This window comes from Bos javanicus, chromosome 18 (genome assembly GCF_032452875.1).
Source record: "Bos javanicus breed banteng chromosome 18, ARS-OSU_banteng_1.0, whole genome shotgun sequence".
NCBI classification, from domain to species: domain Eukaryota; kingdom Metazoa; phylum Chordata; class Mammalia; order Artiodactyla; family Bovidae; genus Bos; species Bos javanicus.
Genome location: NC_083885.1, coordinates 55,676,939 through 55,696,444, shown reverse-complemented (window position 1 = coordinate 55,696,444; position 19,506 = coordinate 55,676,939). Strand labels below are relative to the sequence as shown.

General features: G+C 55.4%; 3 protein-coding genes across 5 annotated transcripts; 2 read left to right on the top strand and 1 right to left on the bottom strand.

Annotated features, from left to right (window-relative positions):
• The first annotated feature begins 79 nt into the window (after positions 1 to 79).
• Positions 80 to 4,374, top strand: SAXO3 (stabilizer of axonemal microtubules 3). The gene is made up of 5 exons (XM_061388951.1): positions 80 to 1,812; positions 2,074 to 2,274; positions 2,375 to 2,536; positions 3,239 to 3,366; positions 3,765 to 4,374. Exons 1-5 carry the CDS (start codon positions 1,657 to 1,659, stop codon positions 4,132 to 4,134), a joined length of 1,017 nt encoding a protein of 338 aa, XP_061244935.1. The 5' UTR covers positions 80 to 1,656; the 3' UTR covers positions 4,135 to 4,374.
• Positions 4,375 to 4,466: 92 nt separating this feature from the next.
• Positions 4,467 to 6,046, top strand: LOC133230913 (lutropin subunit beta). Of its 3 annotated transcripts, XM_061388962.1 has the most exons (3): positions 4,467 to 4,992; positions 5,294 to 5,461; positions 5,710 to 6,046. In XM_061388962.1, the coding sequence occupies exons 1-3, from the start codon at positions 4,978 to 4,980 to the stop codon at positions 5,950 to 5,952; spliced, it is 426 nt and encodes a 141-aa protein (XP_061244946.1). In that variant the 5' UTR covers positions 4,467 to 4,977; the 3' UTR covers positions 5,953 to 6,046. The 3 variants fall into 3 exon arrangements, with proteins under 3 accessions (XP_061244946.1, XP_061244945.1, XP_061244944.1); XM_061388961.1 differs by having other exon boundaries at positions 4,467 to 5,461; positions 5,713 to 6,046; XM_061388960.1 differs by having other exon boundaries at positions 4,467 to 5,461.
• Positions 6,047 to 6,150: 104 nt separating this feature from the next.
• Positions 6,151 to 19,433, bottom strand: RUVBL2 (RuvB like AAA ATPase 2). Its single transcript, XM_061388944.1, has 15 exons — positions 18,999 to 19,433; positions 16,620 to 16,674; positions 16,291 to 16,346; positions 15,867 to 16,008; positions 13,939 to 14,068; positions 13,726 to 13,792; positions 10,800 to 10,906; positions 10,622 to 10,715; positions 10,141 to 10,264; positions 9,724 to 9,818; positions 9,513 to 9,631; positions 7,316 to 7,435; positions 6,810 to 6,939; positions 6,365 to 6,479; positions 6,151 to 6,265 (listed from the first exon to the last, which is right to left on the bottom strand). Exons 1-15 carry the CDS (start codon positions 19,008 to 19,010, stop codon positions 6,240 to 6,242), a joined length of 1,392 nt encoding a protein of 463 aa, XP_061244928.1. The 5' UTR covers positions 19,011 to 19,433; the 3' UTR covers positions 6,151 to 6,239.
• Between the last annotated feature and the right edge of the window lie 73 nt (positions 19,434 to 19,506).

Here is a 19,506-nt window from a genome sequence, read left to right as displayed (position 1 = left end):
TTGGAGTTCCCCAGCTTCTAAGCTGCTGACCATGTGATCTCAAAGGACATCACCTTGCTGATCCTGAAGAGAGTGACAAGGAGGGGATACTTGGGGGGGATTATAAAACTGTGGGGGGGATTATAAAAACTGGAACACATAGGCAAGTAGTTGGGAGCTGGGGTTCAAATAAGAAACCTTATTTGGTCAGATGGGGCAAATGCTTAGAATGCTCTGTTTTGAGGTAGTGAGCTACCTATGACAGGAGTACAAGCAAGGTTGAATGACCAGAGGTCAAGATGGTTAAGATTTTGGCCTTGGTGGGGAATTGGAGTCAGGTTTCCATCCCCTTCCCTGTCCCAGGCTTTGCAATATACTCAGAAAGAAATAGACCTTATCATTGTCCAGCTTGAGTAGGACATGAGGTTTTAACCAATTGGCCTGCCCCCAGCTGAGATCAAGGGAGAGTTGGACACTGATCAGTCTAGAATGAGCCAGGATAATCCAATAGGATAAATGGCCCCAGAAGCCTGAATGAGGGGGGTCTGTGGAATCCTGGGGCAGCTGCAGAAGGCAGCCTCAGTTTTCCCTGTCTGAAGAATGGGTTGGTGGAAAGAGAATGGGGACTGAGAAGGCAGAGGCTTTGATCAAAAGGGTTTTAAAGTGAGGAACTGACAAGAGAACTCAGAGGTAGACCCCACACCCTCAGAACACCCATTCATATGTTACCACTCTGTAGGCACACATATGTGCACACTCGCACACATGCACACACACATTTTTGCCTTTGTTTCTACAATCTTGTGTTCTAGGTCTGTGGTTCCTGCTCTCTTCTGCCACCTCCTTTGCTGTTGCTGTCTAAATTCTTGTCCCATAATCTCTGGGTCACTAGCTCTCTTTCTGTCCCTGCTTCTCACTCGCTGTCTCTCACTCACTCTTGTATTTTTCTCATTCATCAAAACTCTTTCCACATCCCCCTCTTTATTGCTAAGTATTTCCCTCTGGGTCCCTCCGTCTTCGCCCACCCCCATACCCAGGTGGAAGTTTTCAACCAAATCAAAGGCAGGCAGGACAGACGAAGCCGAAGCTGATGCTGACTCCTTCAGCACACACAGGGAGGGAGGGCGAACCCCGGGGAAGTCTGGAAATCGTTACCCACCCCCTCACCCCCATCCCCCCTCTGCCGCTAGAGGTGGGCTGTCCTGGCAGAGGGAGGAGGTAGCTAAGAAGGCTGGGACCTTATAAGGAAGTGGGGGGGGGGGTTGTTTCTCTTGGATTCCCTGATGTGCTGGGTGACTCTGTCCTCCTTCCACTCTGTCTCTCTATTTCTGGGTCTCTGACACGCCCCCAGGTCCCAGCCCCTCGCTCTCTGCTGCCCGCTCTCTGGGTCTCAGACTCTAAACTCTGAATTTCTATTCCCCTCCCTCCCTCCGCCTCTTACCCTCCTCTCCCTCTGGGTGTCCCCCCACCATTTATCTGAGCTTTTGTCTCCTTCTTGGGGGTCTCTGCACTCGCTCAAAATCCCCGTTCCTCCATGCCTGAGTCTCTTATTCTATCCATCCAGCTACACACTAATAGGCCCTCCATTGGCTGCGTTCAGGGTGGGCGGGTTCTGTCACCCGGGGCGACAGCAACAACAAGCCTGCTCCTGCTAGGCTACGGGGCAGGGGTGGGACCATGGCGGGTCGGACCCTAGCTCTGCGCTACGGTCCCCCATGGTCCCCCATCTCTGGGACCGAGGTGCCTGGATCCTGGCCCAACTGGCATCTCACGAGCAGTGGCGTCGCCCACCACTTTATCCCGCCCGTGTCCTTCCCCCCGCCCACTGTGCAGGTGAGAGGACCCTAGCCTCTTGGCCAAGAGGAGACTGGGGTCCCAGACTCAAGGAGGAGCCTGGGGATTCAGACACTTGCTGAGAGAAAGGGCGATTTGGGGCTTCGACTCCTGTCTGACTGAAGGAGCGGGGTCTCAGGGTCTGGGGCCGAGAGAGGAGGCGCCAGCGAACCCAGATGCCTGGAACAGGCGGGAGGAAAGGGCTGGGAGCTGACCAGACTCCTGAGTCCTTTCAGCTGACTGCCCGCACCTTCTGCTCAGTCCACGGTCGCGGAGCCCCTGCCCCCGGCCTCAAAGCAGGATTTGCATATCTGGGCTTTCGACGAGGTCATCAGCAGATGGGAGACAACCTCCGGCTCAGCTCTCGTGCCTAAGACCCACGGAGGGCCCTACGCCCAGCCCAAGACCCCAGAACCTGCGAACCCCACCCGGTCTGTGGGGATCAAGGATTTAGGGGAAAAAGTAAGGTTCTGGGATGCCCAGGTCCGGGGTAGACAGGGCTGGGGGCTGCATTGGAATCCCGTGCACCCTCACGCTGCGTCCCCGCCTCGCCTTCTCTCAGCTCAGACATCGCGGCTGGCGCCTCCCTCTGATCACCAAGCACCAGTGCAGTGAGACGAAGGCGCAGTACGGCGGCTGGCCCGACCTGGACCGGGGACCCACCTCTTATTTCGGGCCCCAACCCCTAGAGCTTGCGGACCACCACCGAGGGGGCCCTTCCCAGGTAGCAGAGAACCGCAGTGGCAGGATCTGGCAGAACTTTGAGCTCCTGGGGTGGGGGGAGGGAGCTCAGAAGCTAGGAACCGGGCTGAGACCCTAGCGCCGGGTCAGAAGAAACTCTAAATCTAGGGGCTAAAGAATGGGACCAAATCTGAAGTTGCATAGACTAGGGGAGGGGTTTGGCACTTTAGAAGCGAAGCCAGAAGGAGACAGGGACTGGGAACCCGAAAGCCCAGCTCTGAGGCTGGTCTAGTAAATCCTGGGGCGGGCCTAGGAGCTAGGGGCGGAGCTACGCAGCCTAAAGAACTCGAGGGCGGAGCTCGAATATTCTGAGGCCGGTTTGGTACCGGAGAAAGGGCTGGCTTCTCCTCTTAGGGTAAAGTAAGGAGGAATGGTTTCTGCTGAATTCCAGTGGCGGGACCAATCTAGGGGAGGAGCCAGGGAGGTCTTTCAGTGACTGGGGACTTGGCGGGCAGAATACTTGGATTTTGGAGGTGAGGCTAGTAAGGGTTTTGACTTGCGGCGCGAAGTTGAAGTGCACTGACGTGCAATTGACCAAGGATTCTGATTCTGGGGGCGGGTATCAGGGCCTGGCTCAGAGGGGCTGTTGAGACCCAAGAAAGAGGAATTCTCAGTCTGGCACCCAGGACATGGAACGGGTTATGAAAGTTTTATTGCTCATTCCTCCTTCCCCGATCTTCCTCAGGCTTTAATCCCTTGGACCAAGAACCCCGAGCTGGCCGGCCGGCCTTTCACAATTTCTGACCGGGGCATACTGGACCGCCATCAACTCTATCTGACCACTTCGGCCCGGGATTTTCGGCCCTATTCGAAGTGAGCCTGCGTCCTCGCTTGGCCCCGTCCCCCTGCACAACCCGCGCAGAGGCTGGCGGGATGCCGAGCCCCCCTCTCTGCCCCTCTCTGACTCAGTAGTCTCGGCCTTCAGTCCCTGAGCGGGCAAGAACCAGAAATTCAAACCCAGCCCCTACCTCTTTTAGCGCTCTGGTTTACTTAGTGTCAACTCTCAGGAACTAGGAGCCCGCAAAGGGCCCAAGAGGGAGTTCCGGATCTGAGGGCATGGCCCTGAGGGTCTAAGGCTGGCCTCTTTTGGTGTTTGAGTCCCCAGATAATTCCCCAGTCCCAAGCCTCCTAAAGGGTCCCAGACTCCTACAAATGTGTCCTCGAGGATCCAGCTGTGCCATCCCCATCCTGCCTCCACCCCAACCCAACAGGAAGGATTTGTCAAGCTATCCTTGCAAGGATTCGATGACCTCAAACTTCGGGGAGACGCCCCAGGCCGGCGGCCACAGCCAGAAGCAGCTGCCTTGTCCGTCCTCCTGTCGGCCACCCCAGCGGGCGAAAATCCGCTTGCCTCGCGGCCGCCCGGTAATACCCGTCGTGCCTCACCGCGGGGCGCTGACTCTGGCTCAGGAATCTTACAACCTCCCGCTGCACCCACTCCGCCGGCTGGATCGTTTCTGCCCGCTGGAGCTGCCCTGGGGCGGCCCCCACTGGAAGCCGGTGTCAGGCATCTACAGCGTGCCTCTTGCCTACCGCACCGAGAACTCCAACTACGGCAGCTTGAAGCCAGCGTTGGTCTGAATCAGACCAGCCAGCCCCGCCCTGGACACGCCCCCTGAGACGGGGCGGGGCCAAGCCTGGGAGACCGCGACTAGGGGCTCGCTGGTCGGGGCTAGGAGGGCCCCGCCCATCTGGGGGCGGACCAGATCTTGGTCCTTGGGCGGGGCGGATCTAAGGTCCACTCAATTGAGGGGGCAGGACTTCTGCGGCTGAAGGGGCACAGCTTATCTTTCGCTAAGAGTTAAAAGAGCCTAAATCATGCTCTTTGCTGGGTTTGGTTCCGGCATCCTGGCTTTTGGGGCCCGGGTGTGGGGCAGGTGGGATTCCACTGAATCCTTTTTGGAGGGGCGGCGCGAGTGGACCCCGACTACCTCTGGCCACAGAATCCGATATTGAAGCTACGCCCCTCCTAAGAAGTCGGATTTAGGCTTTGGCCGCTGGAGCAAGGTTGAGGCTGCAGCCAATCACCATCGGAAAATTGTCAGAGGGGCGGTGCTGCAGCCTCTGCCGGGTCCCCTCAAGATAGGTAGAGGCGCGTTCACAAGGCAAGCGGCACTGCTGAGGGCCTCCAATATCCGATTTCTTGTACTCCCACCACGACCTCCCTAGCACCTGGGGATTGAGCCTGTGAAGTCACCTTCTCCTTGGGTGTCTTCTGCTTCATGGTACGGGAGCCACTCAGGGAGTGGTGGGGGAGGGATGTGCCATTGAGCCACTCTTGCCTCTCCCTGACCTTGTCTGCCTCTCGCCCCCGGGGAGATTAGTGTCCAGGTTACCCCACCATGCTGCCACCCCCGGCGGCCTTGCCGCCCCCACAGCCTGCAGGTATAAGACCAGGTAAACACAGCAGGGGAGGCACCAAGGATGGAGATGTTCCAGGTAAGTCTGTAGGGCCCCTTGAGACTCCATCCAGGAAACAGCTGGGAGGAAGTGGGAGAGTCCGGGGATCTGGTGAAGGAGGCCTCTTTCTAGAAGGGTGTGGGGAGAACAGTAGGCCTGCCAGTGGGAGGAGGGCAGCAGGTGGGGCCTGAGGTCTTGGGGTGTCTGGGGTCCCTGGGGATGGGCAATCCTTGAATGGAAGGTGGCAGGCACAGGAGCTGGGTCCCTGAACGTGTGCATGCAGGGCTCGGGGGGTGGGGTGAGGGCTCTGGCTGGCCCTGAGGCACTGGCCTTGTCCCAGGGACTGCTGCTGTGGCTGCTGCTGGGCTTGGCTGGGGTGTGGGCTTCCAGGGGGCCACTGCGGCCGCTGTGCCAGCCCATCAACGCCACCCTGGCGGCTGAGAAGGAGGCCTGCCCTGTCTGTATCACTTTCACCACCAGCATCTGCGCCGGCTACTGCCCCAGCATGGTGAGCTGCCGAGGGTGGGCGGGTGCCAACTCAGCTCCAGGCAGATTACTCGGGGCCAGGCCCATAGAAGACCGGAAGTGGCACTGGGAGTGGAACGGTGGCCTGCCGCTTGGGGAAGGGGCCGGGCAGGTGGGAGGGAGAGCACAGAGGGTCCCCTGGACGCCTGAGTCTGGGATCTGTGGGGTGCAGTGAGGGAGCTCGGGGGAGAGCTCGGCCCCACGGAGACACTCAAGCTCCCCACCCTCCAGAAGCGGGTGCTGCCTGTCATCCTGCCGCCCATGCCCCAGCGGGTGTGCACCTACCATGAGCTGCGCTTCGCCTCCGTTCGGCTCCCCGGCTGCCCACCTGGAGTGGACCCAATGGTCTCCTTCCCCGTGGCCCTCAGCTGTCACTGTGGACCCTGCCGCCTCAGCAGCACTGACTGCGGGGGTCCCAGAACCCAACCCTTGGCCTGTGACCACCCCCCGCTCCCAGACATCCTCTTCCTCTAAGGATGCCCCACTTCAACCTCCCATGCCCATCCTAACTCCGGAAGCCAGCAGACACTCTTCCCCTCCCTTCCCAATAAAGACTTCTCAAACTGCACTCCAGGGTTGTCTTTTTGGGGGCTCGGGTGCGTGCACCCATTTGTGTGTGTGCGCGCGCGCGTGCACACACACACACACACACACACACACACACACAATGGCTCCAGTTTCAGAACCATTTTATACAAAGTCACAGTGTCAGAACTCTAGTAGAAAACGGGGGCGGGAGTGGGGGGGGAAGGGTGATCAGCTCAGGAGGTGTCCATGGTTTCGCCTTCTGTGGGGAGAAGGAAAGCCACATGGTCAGCGCGGCCCAGCAGGCAAGGCCAGGGCTCCCTCCTCCCTCTCCGGGGCAGGCACAGTGGGTGACACTCACTGAGCTCGTTGAAGAGGAAGGCATCTTGGTATTCCTTCATGTATTGCGTGGAGCGTGACTCGTCCAGGAAGAGAGAGTAGACCCGCTTGATGTCATCCACCTGCACCTCGGTGCCCTGATGGGGACACGAGACCTCAGGGGGGCCTCACCCAGGAGTCAGGTCACGTCCCGCCATGGCCACCTCCTGGCTGTGGGCCCCACCGCTCCATCCCTCAGTTTCTTTACCTGTAAAATGGACTTAACAGCATCAACTGCAGCCAACAGATATTTACCCAGCACCTCCCATGTGTCAGGCTGGGAGCCACAAAAATAAACCCAAGGGCCTGAAGTTCCCGCCTTCGAGAACTTTTAAGTTCTGGGACTAAATGCCACCGCCTAGGGAAAGTCCTGGGAGTAGCGTGTGGACCGCTCACTCCTCTGACGCTGGGTGGACTCGGCGGCTCACCTTGCGTTTCCGGCACACCAAACTAGCAGCCGTGATGAGCTGGATGGCATAGCGTAGCGAGGTCTCCAGCCCGATGCGGGTCAGAACCGTGTAGGCGTCCTCACTCATCTCCACGTCTTCTTCCTCACACCTGCGGGCAGGGAGGGGCCGGGGTGTTCAGCCAGGGACAGAGCCATGAGGAGTCAGAGTCCTTGGAAGCCCAGAACGCGGAGTGAGAAGGGCCACCGAGGCAGGAGCTGGACCTCAAACTCCGGCCTCCCGTGCCTCCCCTTTTCAGGGCTCTTTCCCAAGCGCCAGGCACCCGCATAGCCCCTCCCTTGTCCAAAGAGCCCCGCCCCCCCCATCAGAGGCCACTGCTCGGATGCCCCGCCCAGTCCTGCTTCTGGCAGGCCAAGTGACCTCCCCCGCAGACCTCAGTGGTCCCCACGTGTCAAGCAGGGTGGACACCAGCCCCTCAGGCCGGCAGCCTGGTCCTGCCTGGGAAGGCCGGGGGCCCCCGCCCGCACCGGATGCGAAGGATCTGCTTTGTGTCTTTCTCGCTGTAGGGGGAGGTGGAGACGATAAGCAGACGGTCCAGCAGGTCAATGGGGATGCCGTGGGGGCTCTGGTAGCTGGTGCCCCGGATCCTGCGGAGGAGGAGGAAGGGAGGGTCATCAGGGTGACGCTCTTAGAACCTGGCTCTCCCTTCTCTAACTTAGAATACCCCACCCCACCCGCCCCCTCCGCCACAGCCCACTCACTGGGCCAAATACCGCTGAGCCTTCAGCTTAGGGCTGGCGTCACTGCCTGACGTGGTAGCCGCCCCCTGACTGCGTCGCTCCCCCTCCGGAGCCAGACTGGTCTGAGCCAGAGATCTAGGTCTGGGATTACTGGATCAAGGTCCCACTCCTCTGCTGGACCCAGAGCTCCACGAGGGAGGGACTGGGCCCACCCTGTACCCCCAATGCACCTGGCCCAGCACAAGGTCAGGCATGTGGCGGGCGCCAGGAAATAGCAGATTCTTGTTATGTGTGGGAGCTGTGATCTATAACTGGGGCGATCACTCAATTACCATGTACTGAACCACTGCCCCGTGGAGGAAACAGTAACACATGGCTAGGCTCTTGGCAGCCTCTGTCACGATTTTTGGCCACCAGATAGCCTGGTTTCAGGTGTTTCTGTTTAAAGATATCCAATTCAGTATATAATACTGACTTTTCATGCTGAACTCAGGCCCACAGCCTCTGAACTTGTGCTTGACGGATGCTATCTAACAAGCGTTTTCTCCATACGGCCGGCCCATCCCTGCTGTGCTCAGAGACATTAGACAGCTGGGGGACATTTTATGATTAATTTTTTGGCTGCTCCACACAACATGTGGAATCCTAGTTTCCCAACCAAGGATCGAACCCCTGCTCCCTGCTTTGGCAGTGTGGACTCCCAACCATTTGACTGCCAGCAAAGTCCCCTAGGGGCCATTTTAAACTGCAAAATCATCAGGAACAAAGAGCATACAGTGCGACGCCTGTGGCAACAAAGAAAAGGATGCTTGATTACAGCACGTGAGCTGAAACTAGGAGGCGGAGCATTGCCTGCTTTGACCCTCGCCTGGACTGTCTGCCGTGGGCCATTCGATGTTTCCCTGCTCTGCACACGTCCATGAATGACCACCAAAGTGTGGCAAACATCGATTTGGGGGCTACAGATCGTCTGTAGCGAGTAAGCATAATCACAAATATGGAATCTGCAGGATAATGAGGAGTGCCTGGGTTTGCAGCCTCTCACAGGTGATGCCCCTGATCCTGGCCTGACCTGCAGCTGCTACAAACGCGCTCATTTGGATACCAAACTGCAGCCCTGCTGCCTTCCACACGCTCATTTGGATACCAAACTCCAGCCCTGCTGCCTTCCACACGTGACCCAGGGCAAGTCACTGGGCCTTGCCGTCCCCCATCTTGAAAACAGAGCTGACGGAACTCCTTGGTGGTCCAGTGGTTAGGACTCCGTGCTTCCACTGCAGGGGGCACAGGATTGAGTCCTGGTTGGGAAACTAAGATGTGGCAAGCCGTGTGGCATGGCCAAAAAATAAAATTAGTAAGATAAGGGGCTTCCCTGGTGGTCCAATGATTAAGACGCCAAGCTTCCAACACAGGGGGCACGGGTTAGATCCCTGGTTGGGAACTAAGATCCCACAGGCCCTGCAGTACGTGTCGTGCGGTGAAAGGAATGGAACGGAATGGGGCTGAGACGATATCTACTCCTGAGCTCCTTTTGAGGAAAGGCTGAGCCAAAAGCCAGGGGCAACTTGCTCATTATCCCTGGCAATCGCACCCCTTTCTTCCCTGTGCTTCAGCTGGCACAAGGCCGCAATCATGCACCTGAGCAGCCCCGGGCAGTGGGTCCAGGTGGCTGTGCTGGGTGCAGCTTTCAGGCCCCCGGCTCTCCTGAGCTCTTTGCCCCCCACTTTCTTCTCCCTTCCTGTAGACTTTTGAAGATGAGGTGAGGAAGAGCCAGCAGGCATAACCGGGCACAGCAAAACCCTATGGCAGAGGTTCCCAAGTTTTATGGTATCTGGTACTCTTCCTGCCTCAGGGATTTTTCCACTGTATCCTTAGGTCAAGAGAAATACTAAGCTGCATTCCCTTTATTTCTATTCAGCAGTGAGGTATAAGCGACTTGCTCCCTGTTCTCCCAGGGGCCTCCTCAGGGGCCGGCAGGGCTCACCGGGTGATGCCGCGGTTGGTAGCCATGATGAGGACAGGCGCCATGTCACTCTCCAGGGCCCGGTTGAGGAAGGAGAAGCTCTCAATGTCCAGCATGTGGACCTCGTCTATGAACAGCACCTGGGGGCCATTGGGCAGGTGTCAAGCCCACCCCCCCCACCCCATGCCCCTCTTCTCCCATGCCCCCCACCTGGCCTGGCCCAGGTACTCACGCCAGGGATGATCTCTGCCTTGCCCTCCTCCCGCCACTCGGCCACCTTGGCGTTGATCTGCTCTCGGACTTCGGACTTGATCTCTCCTGTGTCGCCTGCGGGAGGCAGGGGTTGGGGTGGGGGGCAGAGTGTCAGAGAGGAGAAGGGATCCAGGGCCGGGGGTGGGGGAAGGCAGTGGACGAAGGCAGAGAGAGACGGGACGCCGGGGACACAGAGAGCAAGCTGGAGTGGTGACTGACAGTGGCTGGGGACTCAGACCTCCCAGAGAGGCAACAGATAGGGAGAGACGAACCAAACCACAGGTGGAGAAGAACGGAAGCCGGCAAAGAGGGATGGCAGAGAGGGGGAGAGGGGAAAGAGGGCTGGGAGGGGCGGGGGGAGGGAGCCGCCTGCGGGGGTGGGACGGGAGGGCCTCACCTGAGAAGAGGGCCAGGAAGCCCTGGGTGCGGGAGTTGATGACGTCGATCTCGTGGAGAGACACCGTGTGCACCACCTCCTTGCGCTTCTGCAGCTCCCCGTCTGGGCACTGCACGAACTTGGTCTATGGGCCGGGGCGGGGTTCGGGGTAGACAAGGGCAGAAAAGAGCATGAAGCGGGGGCCCTGGGGCTGTCGAGCACAGACGGACTCCCTGGAATGGAGCTAGGAACCCAGGTGGGGGTTATGCAGAAACCCCAGGCCTGAGGGGTAAAGACTCGGGCAGCCCAGAGCACTGAAGGACACAGGGGTTCCTGGAGGACCCCGGAAACCCCTGGCTGTCCTGGAGAGGACAGGGAAGCACCAGGAGGGCCAGGGCCACAGGGCTGGGTGACAGAAGGGTCCGGATGCTGCAGGCGCTGGGGGTGGGGGAGAGGGAAGCATGCTGGTGTCTGAGCGAGGGGGCCCAGGAGCCCTGCCCACCTGGGAGCCCATGGCGTCATAGTCTCGAGCCCGTGTGAAGGAGCGTCCCAGCTTGGAGATCTTGCCTGTAGCCTTGTCGATGGTGATCACGTCCCTGCAGGGGAAGGCGGGCAGGGGTGAGGACAGGAAGGGCCGGAGCTCCCCTACCCTGGCCAGCGGTGTGGCCCCCATTGCTCACCCGGCCTGGACCTTGTCCTTGGTCAGGGACTCGATCATCTTGGTGCCCAGGTCATATATGGTCTCCATCTCTGTGGTCTTGAGGGTCAGCTTGCCGACTTTGGAGCCCTGAGGGGTGACAGGTAAGGGGTTTAGAGGGGGCCCTGATGTCTCCCCAGCACAGCTTCAGAACCAGCATGACATGGGGCAGTGCTGGGGGCTTCATGAAGATATCCACTGTCACAGCCTCGGTGACAGCTTTGTGGGTATGTGTATGTCAAAACCTAAAATCCTGAAAACTTTCTGGGGCATGGCTTTTTGGAGGTCAGTTGCGCCTTAATAAAGCTGTTATTAAAAATCCAGTAAAGGGGACTTGCCTGGAAGTCCAGTGCATAAGACTCTGTACTCTTAAGGCAGGGGACCCAGGTTCGATCCCTGGTCAGGGAACTAGATCCCATATGCCACAACTAAGACCTGGCTCAGCCTAAATAAATAAATAAAACCAGTAAAGAAACAAACAGGGACTTCCCTGGTGGTCCAGTGATCAAAACACCACACTGTCCAGGCAGGAGACGTGGGTTTGATCCCTGGTTGAGGAACTGAGATCCCACATGTCGTGAGCACTGCCCCAGCCCCCCAAAGAGAAACAAACAAAAACCTGAAAGACAAAATCTGTAAAAATAACAGGTACCTGAGGTCCCACCGAAGGGTCAAGGGGGAGGACCCACTCTAACATTTGTTTTTCATACCCAAATAAAAGGTGGTCTTTTGCTAACCACAAACCCAGAAGAACACAGCTAAACACAGCTAAGATAACAAAAATGCCACACCCCACCCCCAAGAGATAAGCTAAGAAAACAAAAATGCCATACACCCTCCCCACCAGATAAGCTAAGAAAACAAAACATCACACTCCCCGCCCCCCCAAGGTAAACAGTCACCAAGTCTGGGCTTTTCCCAGCACATCCTGTCTCACCTGTTTCCTGGAGGTGTTTCCATAGCGAGATGCTCCCTTTGTAGGGAGAGGTGGCAGGTGGGTTTGGGGAGGGAGTTAAAGGGAGTTTTGGTTGTTCATTTACAGTTTTTCTTTTTGGCTGTGCTGGGTCTTGGCTGGGGCATGCGGATCTTAATTCCCTGAGCAGGGATCGAACCCAGGCCCCCTGCATTGGAAGCATAGAGTCCCAGCCACTGCACCACCAGGAAGCCCCTGGTTGTTCATTTTGATGAGGATAGATCCATGGATTTCTTTTGTAATCTCTTTAAACTCTAATTTAAAGAACTATCTGGGGAATAGCTTTCCCTATACTTCAAGAGTCTTCCACCATGGTTTTTTTTTCTACCATGTTTTTAAAATTCAAAATTTAATTGCCAATGCTAAGTCGCTTCAGTCGTGTCTGACTCTGTGCGACCCCAGAGACGGCAGCCCACCAGGCTCCCCCGTCCCTGGGATTCTCCAGGCAAGAACACTGGAGTGGGTTGCCATTTCCTTCTCCAATGCATGAAAGTGAAAAGTGAAAGTGAAGTCGCTCAGTCGTGTCCCACTCTTAGCAACCCCATGGATTGCAGACTACCAGGCTCCTCCATCCATGGGATTTTCCAAGCGAGAGTACTGGAGTGGGGTGCCATTGCCTTCTCCGTTAATTGCCAATAGATAAGACTAATTTAGGAGGCTGTTACAAGTGCTAAAAGCGCAACTGACCGAAATTATTCACTTTAAGTCTATTTCCACTGAAAATGAGAAGCTAATGAAAAAAGAGGAGGATGTTCCTACAAGACACAGAAACAGAAGGTAGGACTGTGCATCAGGTCAATGGACTTGAAGCAATTTTAGATTTCCTTTTATTTAGCATTTTATTAACACCTGTAACTTAATATTTAACAGAGAAGTACAAACACGGATGAACCTCAAAGACATACACAAAAAGTCGTATATTGTCGGATTCCATCAGAGGCAAATCCATTAAGACAGGAAGTAGATTTGTGGTTGCCAGGGACTGCGGGTGGGGTGGGAGGGGAGGAGGAGTGACTCTGAAGGGGTTGATGGTTAGTTTATGTTGTGTGATTTTATGTCGGTGAAAAACAAGAGACCTAAGAGACCAAAGAGAGATCGAGATGAAGGGGAAACCAGACTATGAAAGAAGACTTAAAAGACATGAAGTTTTTAACATGGGCAATCTTGGAATACACAGGTGGGTGATAAAAGCTAATGAAACTCAAACAGGTGAGGGCGGCCATTTCTATGGTGTACTGCAGAAAGAGGCAGAAGGAAGGGGCAGGGGTGGGGTGCTGGCTAAGTTTTAGGTTTTTTACAAATCTTTTTTTTCAGTTTTGTTTTGGATGTGACCATTTTTTAAAGTCCTTATTGAATTTGTTACAATATTGCTTCTGCTTTGTCTTGGTTTTATGGCTGAGTGGCATGTAGGATCAATTCCCTGACCAGGAATTGAATCTGTGGTGGAACTGCGGAGCCCTAACCACTGGACCACCAGGAAAGTCCTGTTAATTCTTACTGGAGTATAGTTGAGGTATTAGGATTTATAAATCCAACGGGTCTGTAAGCCTATTAGGAATTAACTGTGAGAAACTTCAAAACCTCCTCTGTCATTCCATTGCTTAGTTTGTTTTTTTTTGGGAAGTATAGTTGATTTACAACATTGCGTTAATTCCTGCTGTACAGCAAAGTGATCCAGTTAGACATAAATATGTTCTTTTCCATATCCTTTTCCATTGTTCCACCACTTAGCTCACAGCGCCCCTCACAAATAGACAAACCGCCATCAATTCAACTGACCCTCTCTTGCCGGCATTTGGATGACTCTAAGCTGCATCTCGAATTTTCCATGGGATCATGACCTCAGTGCAGACCCGGCACCGCATTCCACCCCCCCCACTCCCACCGCCGCCGCCCTGCAGCCCTTGGGGTAGCCTAGACTCAGGAGCAGACTCACCGTCCCTGTGGCTGGCCGATCAATCTGGATCTCTACCACCTCCCCTTCGATGATCTCGGTCTCCTCCCTGGCGAGAGAACAGGTCTAAGGAGATAGGCCGTGGCCTGGGCCCTCAGGAACTGCCCACCCCTGTGGGCCCCTGGGCGCAGGACGAGCTGGCATCCCTCAGGGGTCGTCCCGAGGCTGCTGGGAGCTACCATCACTCCTGCTTACTTGATGCGCACGCCGATGGAGCGCCGGAAGGCCTGGGTCAGTGCCTCTGTCTTGCTCATCTCCAAGGAGAAGATCTCACTGCCTGCAATGGCTGTGAATGGGGTATCGGGGCCCAAGGCCTGCGCCATGCCTGAGGAAGAGGGGAGGCAGTTTGGGTAGGTGGTCCAGGCACCAGGTCCCCACACTTCCCCAACCAGCTCTTCTCCTTCTTCAGACAGGAGGAGCAGGAGAGAGGGGCTGGGTGCTGCAGGGCAGACAGGGAGACTTGCAGAAAGCGAGTGATGGAGGGCCATGTTGGGAGGCCCTGGGTGGGACCCCCATGCTGCCCAGACCAAAAACTTTACGATTCTACAATCATGCCAGACCTGCCTCCCAACCTCTAAGAACTGTTTAGCCTCAGGGCTTGGGGGAGATGAGCAGGGGTGGAGGCAAGGGGCTGAAAGAGAAGGTTAAAAGAGACTGTGCAGGTTCGAATCCCGGCTTCAATGTTTAGCACCAAGTTATCTTAAGAAGTCTAAGCTGCTCCCCAAGCCAGCCTGCCCCTCTGGGTAATGGGAACCATAACATAACAAGCGCTGGCAGAGGACGACATTGCTGCATAGGAGCAATGATGGGGGCGGGCAGGCATGCCCTGGTGCTCAGCTGTGACCCCGACATGTGACTGGGACCAGCACAGGGAAGGGCCTCCTCTATGGTCTGGAGCCTGGGGTCAGCTGGCAGACAGCAGGCGGTTTCTGCCATCACTCCAAGCTCCGGGCCTCTCTGCCAGCTCCCCTTCCTGAGGGCTCTACCCAGCTCTGAGCCAAATCTCCCAGACAGGAAGTCATTGAACCCTCCTGACCAGTGCGAGGTGGCAACTCTTCCTGGTCCCCTTTCCAGAGGCATGCCACACTCTACGCCTGGGTATTGCACTCCCTACTGTCTGTTCAGGAGACTCCCAGACTTGCTTCGAGTCTCAGTTACAGTACTGACTCACCTTGGATGTCCCTCCTGACAACTGCCACCCCATTCTTGCCCCATCACCCTTCATTGGAGGAGAAGCCTCCTCTGTTCTTTACACGGACAGGACTGTGTCCACGAACACCTGCCACAGGCTGGAAGCCCCTTAAAGTCAGGACTTCAGTCTTAATCATCTTGGTGTCCCCAGATGTGAGTGTTATTTTTTCTTAACTGAGGACCTGTTACCTTGAGTCTCACTGCCTGGCCCCACAGTCCAGGCACAAAGGTGAGAGTGAGTGGGAAGAGAGGAGAGTCCAGGAAACCTTCAACAAGGAAAAGATGTCAGAGTGCAGTTTTGAAGGACAGATAAGAGCTCAACAAGGATAAGGGACAGTTGTGAGTAAAAAGCACTTAAATCACTAATGGATTGCAAAAGAGACTGCTGGTTGTCTATACAATGCTCATCTTTCACATCTTCCTTTGTTCCAGAACGCCCATTTCACTAAGGTAGCAGTAGTCCCAATTAACATATAAAAAAAATTTTAATGCCTCTCTCTCTCTTGTGCAGTAGAGTGTGGTCATTAAGTTCTAGTCAATAAAATATAAGCAAGAGAATGTGGGTGCCCTGAGATAGCTCCTTAAAAGGAGCTCCTTCTAGGAGGTACACTCTCATTGCAATTCCTTTCTCCTTCTTCTTATATGGAGTATGGGTGGGATGGCTGGAGCATAGGCCACCTCTTTGTAACCCGAGGTGTCCCTGACATGGAAGCAAGTAATCTCGAGGCAAGAAGGTAGGAGCCCTCATAGGACTGCTCAACAAGCCTGAATTGGCTTATGTTCAGACTCTTCTATGTGACAGAACAAACCCTTAGTGTTTAAGCCACTTCCATTTTGTGCTGTCCGTAAGACATGGTTGAACCTGACCCTGACTTACATGGGAGGATCATCCAGTGACGCCAAAAGAGCTACTGCCTGGAGAAGTGCCTTACCCATGGCAATGGCTGTCTTCCCAGTGCCTGGCTGGCCAGCAATGAGAACCGCCCGGCCAGCGATCTTCCCTTCTCGGATCATCTCCAGCACCACACCGGCTGCCCTCCGGGCCGCCAGCTGGCCCACCATGCCCTGGGAAGCCTGGGGGTAGGAGGTGACAGAACATATAAGGAAGGTGACTTTCTACTGAGCTGCTACTGCATTTCGACCACTTCAGGCCCAAACTGTTGGCTAGGCCTTCAGAAAAAAAGGCTTTTCTCCATTCCCATCTTTTAGAGACCTGTGTGTGGCTGAACTGTATAAATACAGCATAGCCGAAGACCTGGAAGATCATAACAGTCCCTACATTCCCCAGGGCCCTGGGTCCCCTCCACCTGAGGCCTCCCTGGAGCAGCCTTCCCAGCCTGACCCCCTGGGCTCTACCTGCCGTGGCTCCAAGGCATCATCGAGTCCCAGCCCCCGGATGTGGGAGTGAGCGCCTGCGTGCGGGGAAAGAACCAGAAGACACGGTTACCTGCCAGCTCCTGTTGATGCGTGGTGTGAGGGGTTGGGGCCTGGCAGGGTCCACCCCACCCCACCCCTAGGCATCTAATCTGTTCTGGAACTCAGGATCCTCCCTGCTTAGATAGGGGAGAGATGGGGGGATGGTATGCAGGACCTTCCCCTCTTGGGGTTCCTGGGTAGGTGGGCTCTGTCAAGGGCACAGGGGCCAGGCAGGCACTAGGGCCCATTCCGGATCCATGCTCACTCACCGATACGCTCAATCCGTGTCACATCACGGATCTCTGGAACCTTGGTTGTGGCTGTCTGGGGTTGGAGGAAGAAGCGTCAGTACAGACTCTGTGGTCCTAGCTGTCCCTCCTGCCCTCCTCCCATGAAACAGTCCTTTTCTCTCCTCCCCAGAGGCAGGCTGGCAGCCCAAACACCAGACCCTCCTTGGCAATCACCCACTAAGGCTGGTGGGTTGACCCCATGACACTGTCAGCCCCAGCTCTCTGTCACTAGGCCTCTGTGTGTGCAGGTCCCTGGGTCCTGTGCTCTCCCCACTCTCCTCACTGAATCACTCAAGCACCAGTCATTAAGGGAGGCCTTCCCTCACTCAGCCCCTGCCTGGCTAGTTCTAGGGTCTCTGGACATCCAAGCAGAAGGAAGGCCTCCCCTGGTAGATCAATCTCACGCCCATAAGAGACTCTGTTGGATCAACGTTCTCAGCTCCAATGGACGCTCTATCCCATAAAGGGCACAACATACATCTCACTGCTTTATCTCAGGGCTCAGTGTTTGGGGTATGAATGAATGACCTTCTGATCTCATTCAACAAGCAGGTACTGAGGCCTCCTGTGTCCCCAGCTCTCCAAAGAGCAAAGTCAGACACTATCCCTTCTCACGAAGGGGGGAGAGATCAGTAAACACTGCCTGGGATAATTCAAGAACCCAGTGGAGATCCTCTCAGATGCTCATGGCAGTGTTATTCATAACCCAAAATATCCATCAGTGGATGAACAGATAAACAAAATACGGGTAGCCATACAACATAATATTATTCAGCCATAAAAAGGTATGAACCTCTAATCCATGCTACAAGGGTAAACCTTGAACACACTATGCTGAATCAAAGAAGCCAGACACAAAAGGTCACCTGTCACATGATTCTATTTATATGCAATGTCCAGAATAGATAAATCCGGAGATATAAAGTAGATCAGTGGCTCTCCAGGGTGAATTCAGAAAGGAGGCCTAAGAAGCCAGCATACTGACCCAACTCCTTGGCCACCTGCCCACAACCCTGTTTCTGCTCACAGATCTCCTCACCAGAATGAGAGGAGATACAGTCATAGGACCCCCAGGAAAACCCTCCTCTCTGCAACCAAGAGTTCAGACTTCCTGATCACCATTAGGTCACATGCCTCCTCCCTTGCTGTTTGTGACCCTTCCCGCTCACTCTTCCTCAGAGGAGGTTGATCACTGCCCCCAAACCACTACCAGAAGATTGAGAACATACTCCCACTCACCCCTACAGAGCCTATCAGACACTACTTGAGACAGAAAAGAGACATTGATCCAGGAATCCCAACCTTTAGCCATCTCAACATAAACAGACCTGCCTCCTACAAAACCTTTCCTTTCACCATAAGCCTCTCCTACCCACTGCTGCCCACTGATCCCATGGAAACAGAGGTCATTATGAAATTCTGCCCCTACCATCCCCTCACACTTCCAATGCTTTATCCACACCCATGGGAACTGCGTCTCAGGAGGGTGGCCACTGCCCTTTCCTCTTCACTTCACCATCCACTCCCCTTTGCCATGACAACAGACACAGGGTGATAGTTCACACCACAGGCACCATCTCATCTCCATCCTAGCCCCATCTTGACTGGGGTTACCCTGAGGACTGAGGCCTCGGGGAAGCCATGTCCAACCCCCAAGCTAAGGCTACATTCTTTCTTTATTCAGACGTTTCTCAGAAAAGTACTTGGGGCCTGGCCCAGTATACTTGGGTCTCTCCAAACGGAGTTCACATGTATTCATTCAAGTGATAACCTATTGAGCATCCACACTGGGCATGCCCTGATGAAGTGCTAGGAATATGAAAACAGTTGAAACAATTCCATTACAAGATCTCAAGCCTCTGTGCCCCCAACCATTTTCGACTCTGCGTTCTCAACACTTTCTTTTGGCTCAAGACTCAGTAAGCAACTCCACGATCTGAAGCTCATACGGCAGGTCCCCGCCTGTATTTCTCCCTTGTACTCAGGTACCACCCACACCATCAACAACCCAAGACTGTTTTATGGCTTGGAGCCCAAGATACTACAACCCTTATCAGACTTCAAAGCAAAGGACTGCAGAACTGGCCACTGGTTGCGCCCAGAGGATTGGAAGTTGGAGTTCCTACAAGATGATGGAGTCGGATATGACCACTGATACCGTAAATATTCACTTGAACCCAGGATGCCGGGATCCTAGTCTCTTCTTTTTTCCTCCCTCAGATTCAGAGGCCCAGGCCCCCAGTTCCCTCCTTCCTCAGATCCAGGAGTCAAGGTCCTCAGCCTCCTCTCCACTAAGATCCAAGAGTCCCCGTCCAGTCTCCTGCTTGAGACTCCAGCCCTCAGCACGCCGACACTCACCACGGTTGCCATGATGCTCACCAACCGCCAATATCCTAGCGGAAACGGAAACGCGCTAGGAACGAAGTGTTCTGGCCCCTCTAGACTGCCAAGTCATCCAAAAATCTCGGTGGTTCTTTATAAATATGCAAGCTCTCCTTGTGGGGCGTGGTGTCACTTTTTAGGCCCCGCCCACGCGCCGAGGCTGCGTCCGTTCCTCTCGCCTCCTGGCTCCTCCTCCTTTTACCCAGAGCCTCCTCGCTAAGGCGATTGCAAAACACTTTTAACACTTCTTCGGGCAACCACACGTTCCCCACGCTTCCTTTCCTCCTTGTCGACCGTCTTCCCTCCCACTCCAACTCTGGGGCCTCAGCTTCGGATTGACAGGGTTGAAGGCCAATCAGCTAGCGCAGCAGCAAACCCCGTTCACCCGAGCTCCCTTCAGCTGTCGAGGCGGAGGCGGGGCCGAGCCGAGTGAACGCTACACTGTCCACCAATGAGAAGATGCGGGAGCCCCGCCCCCGGGCGC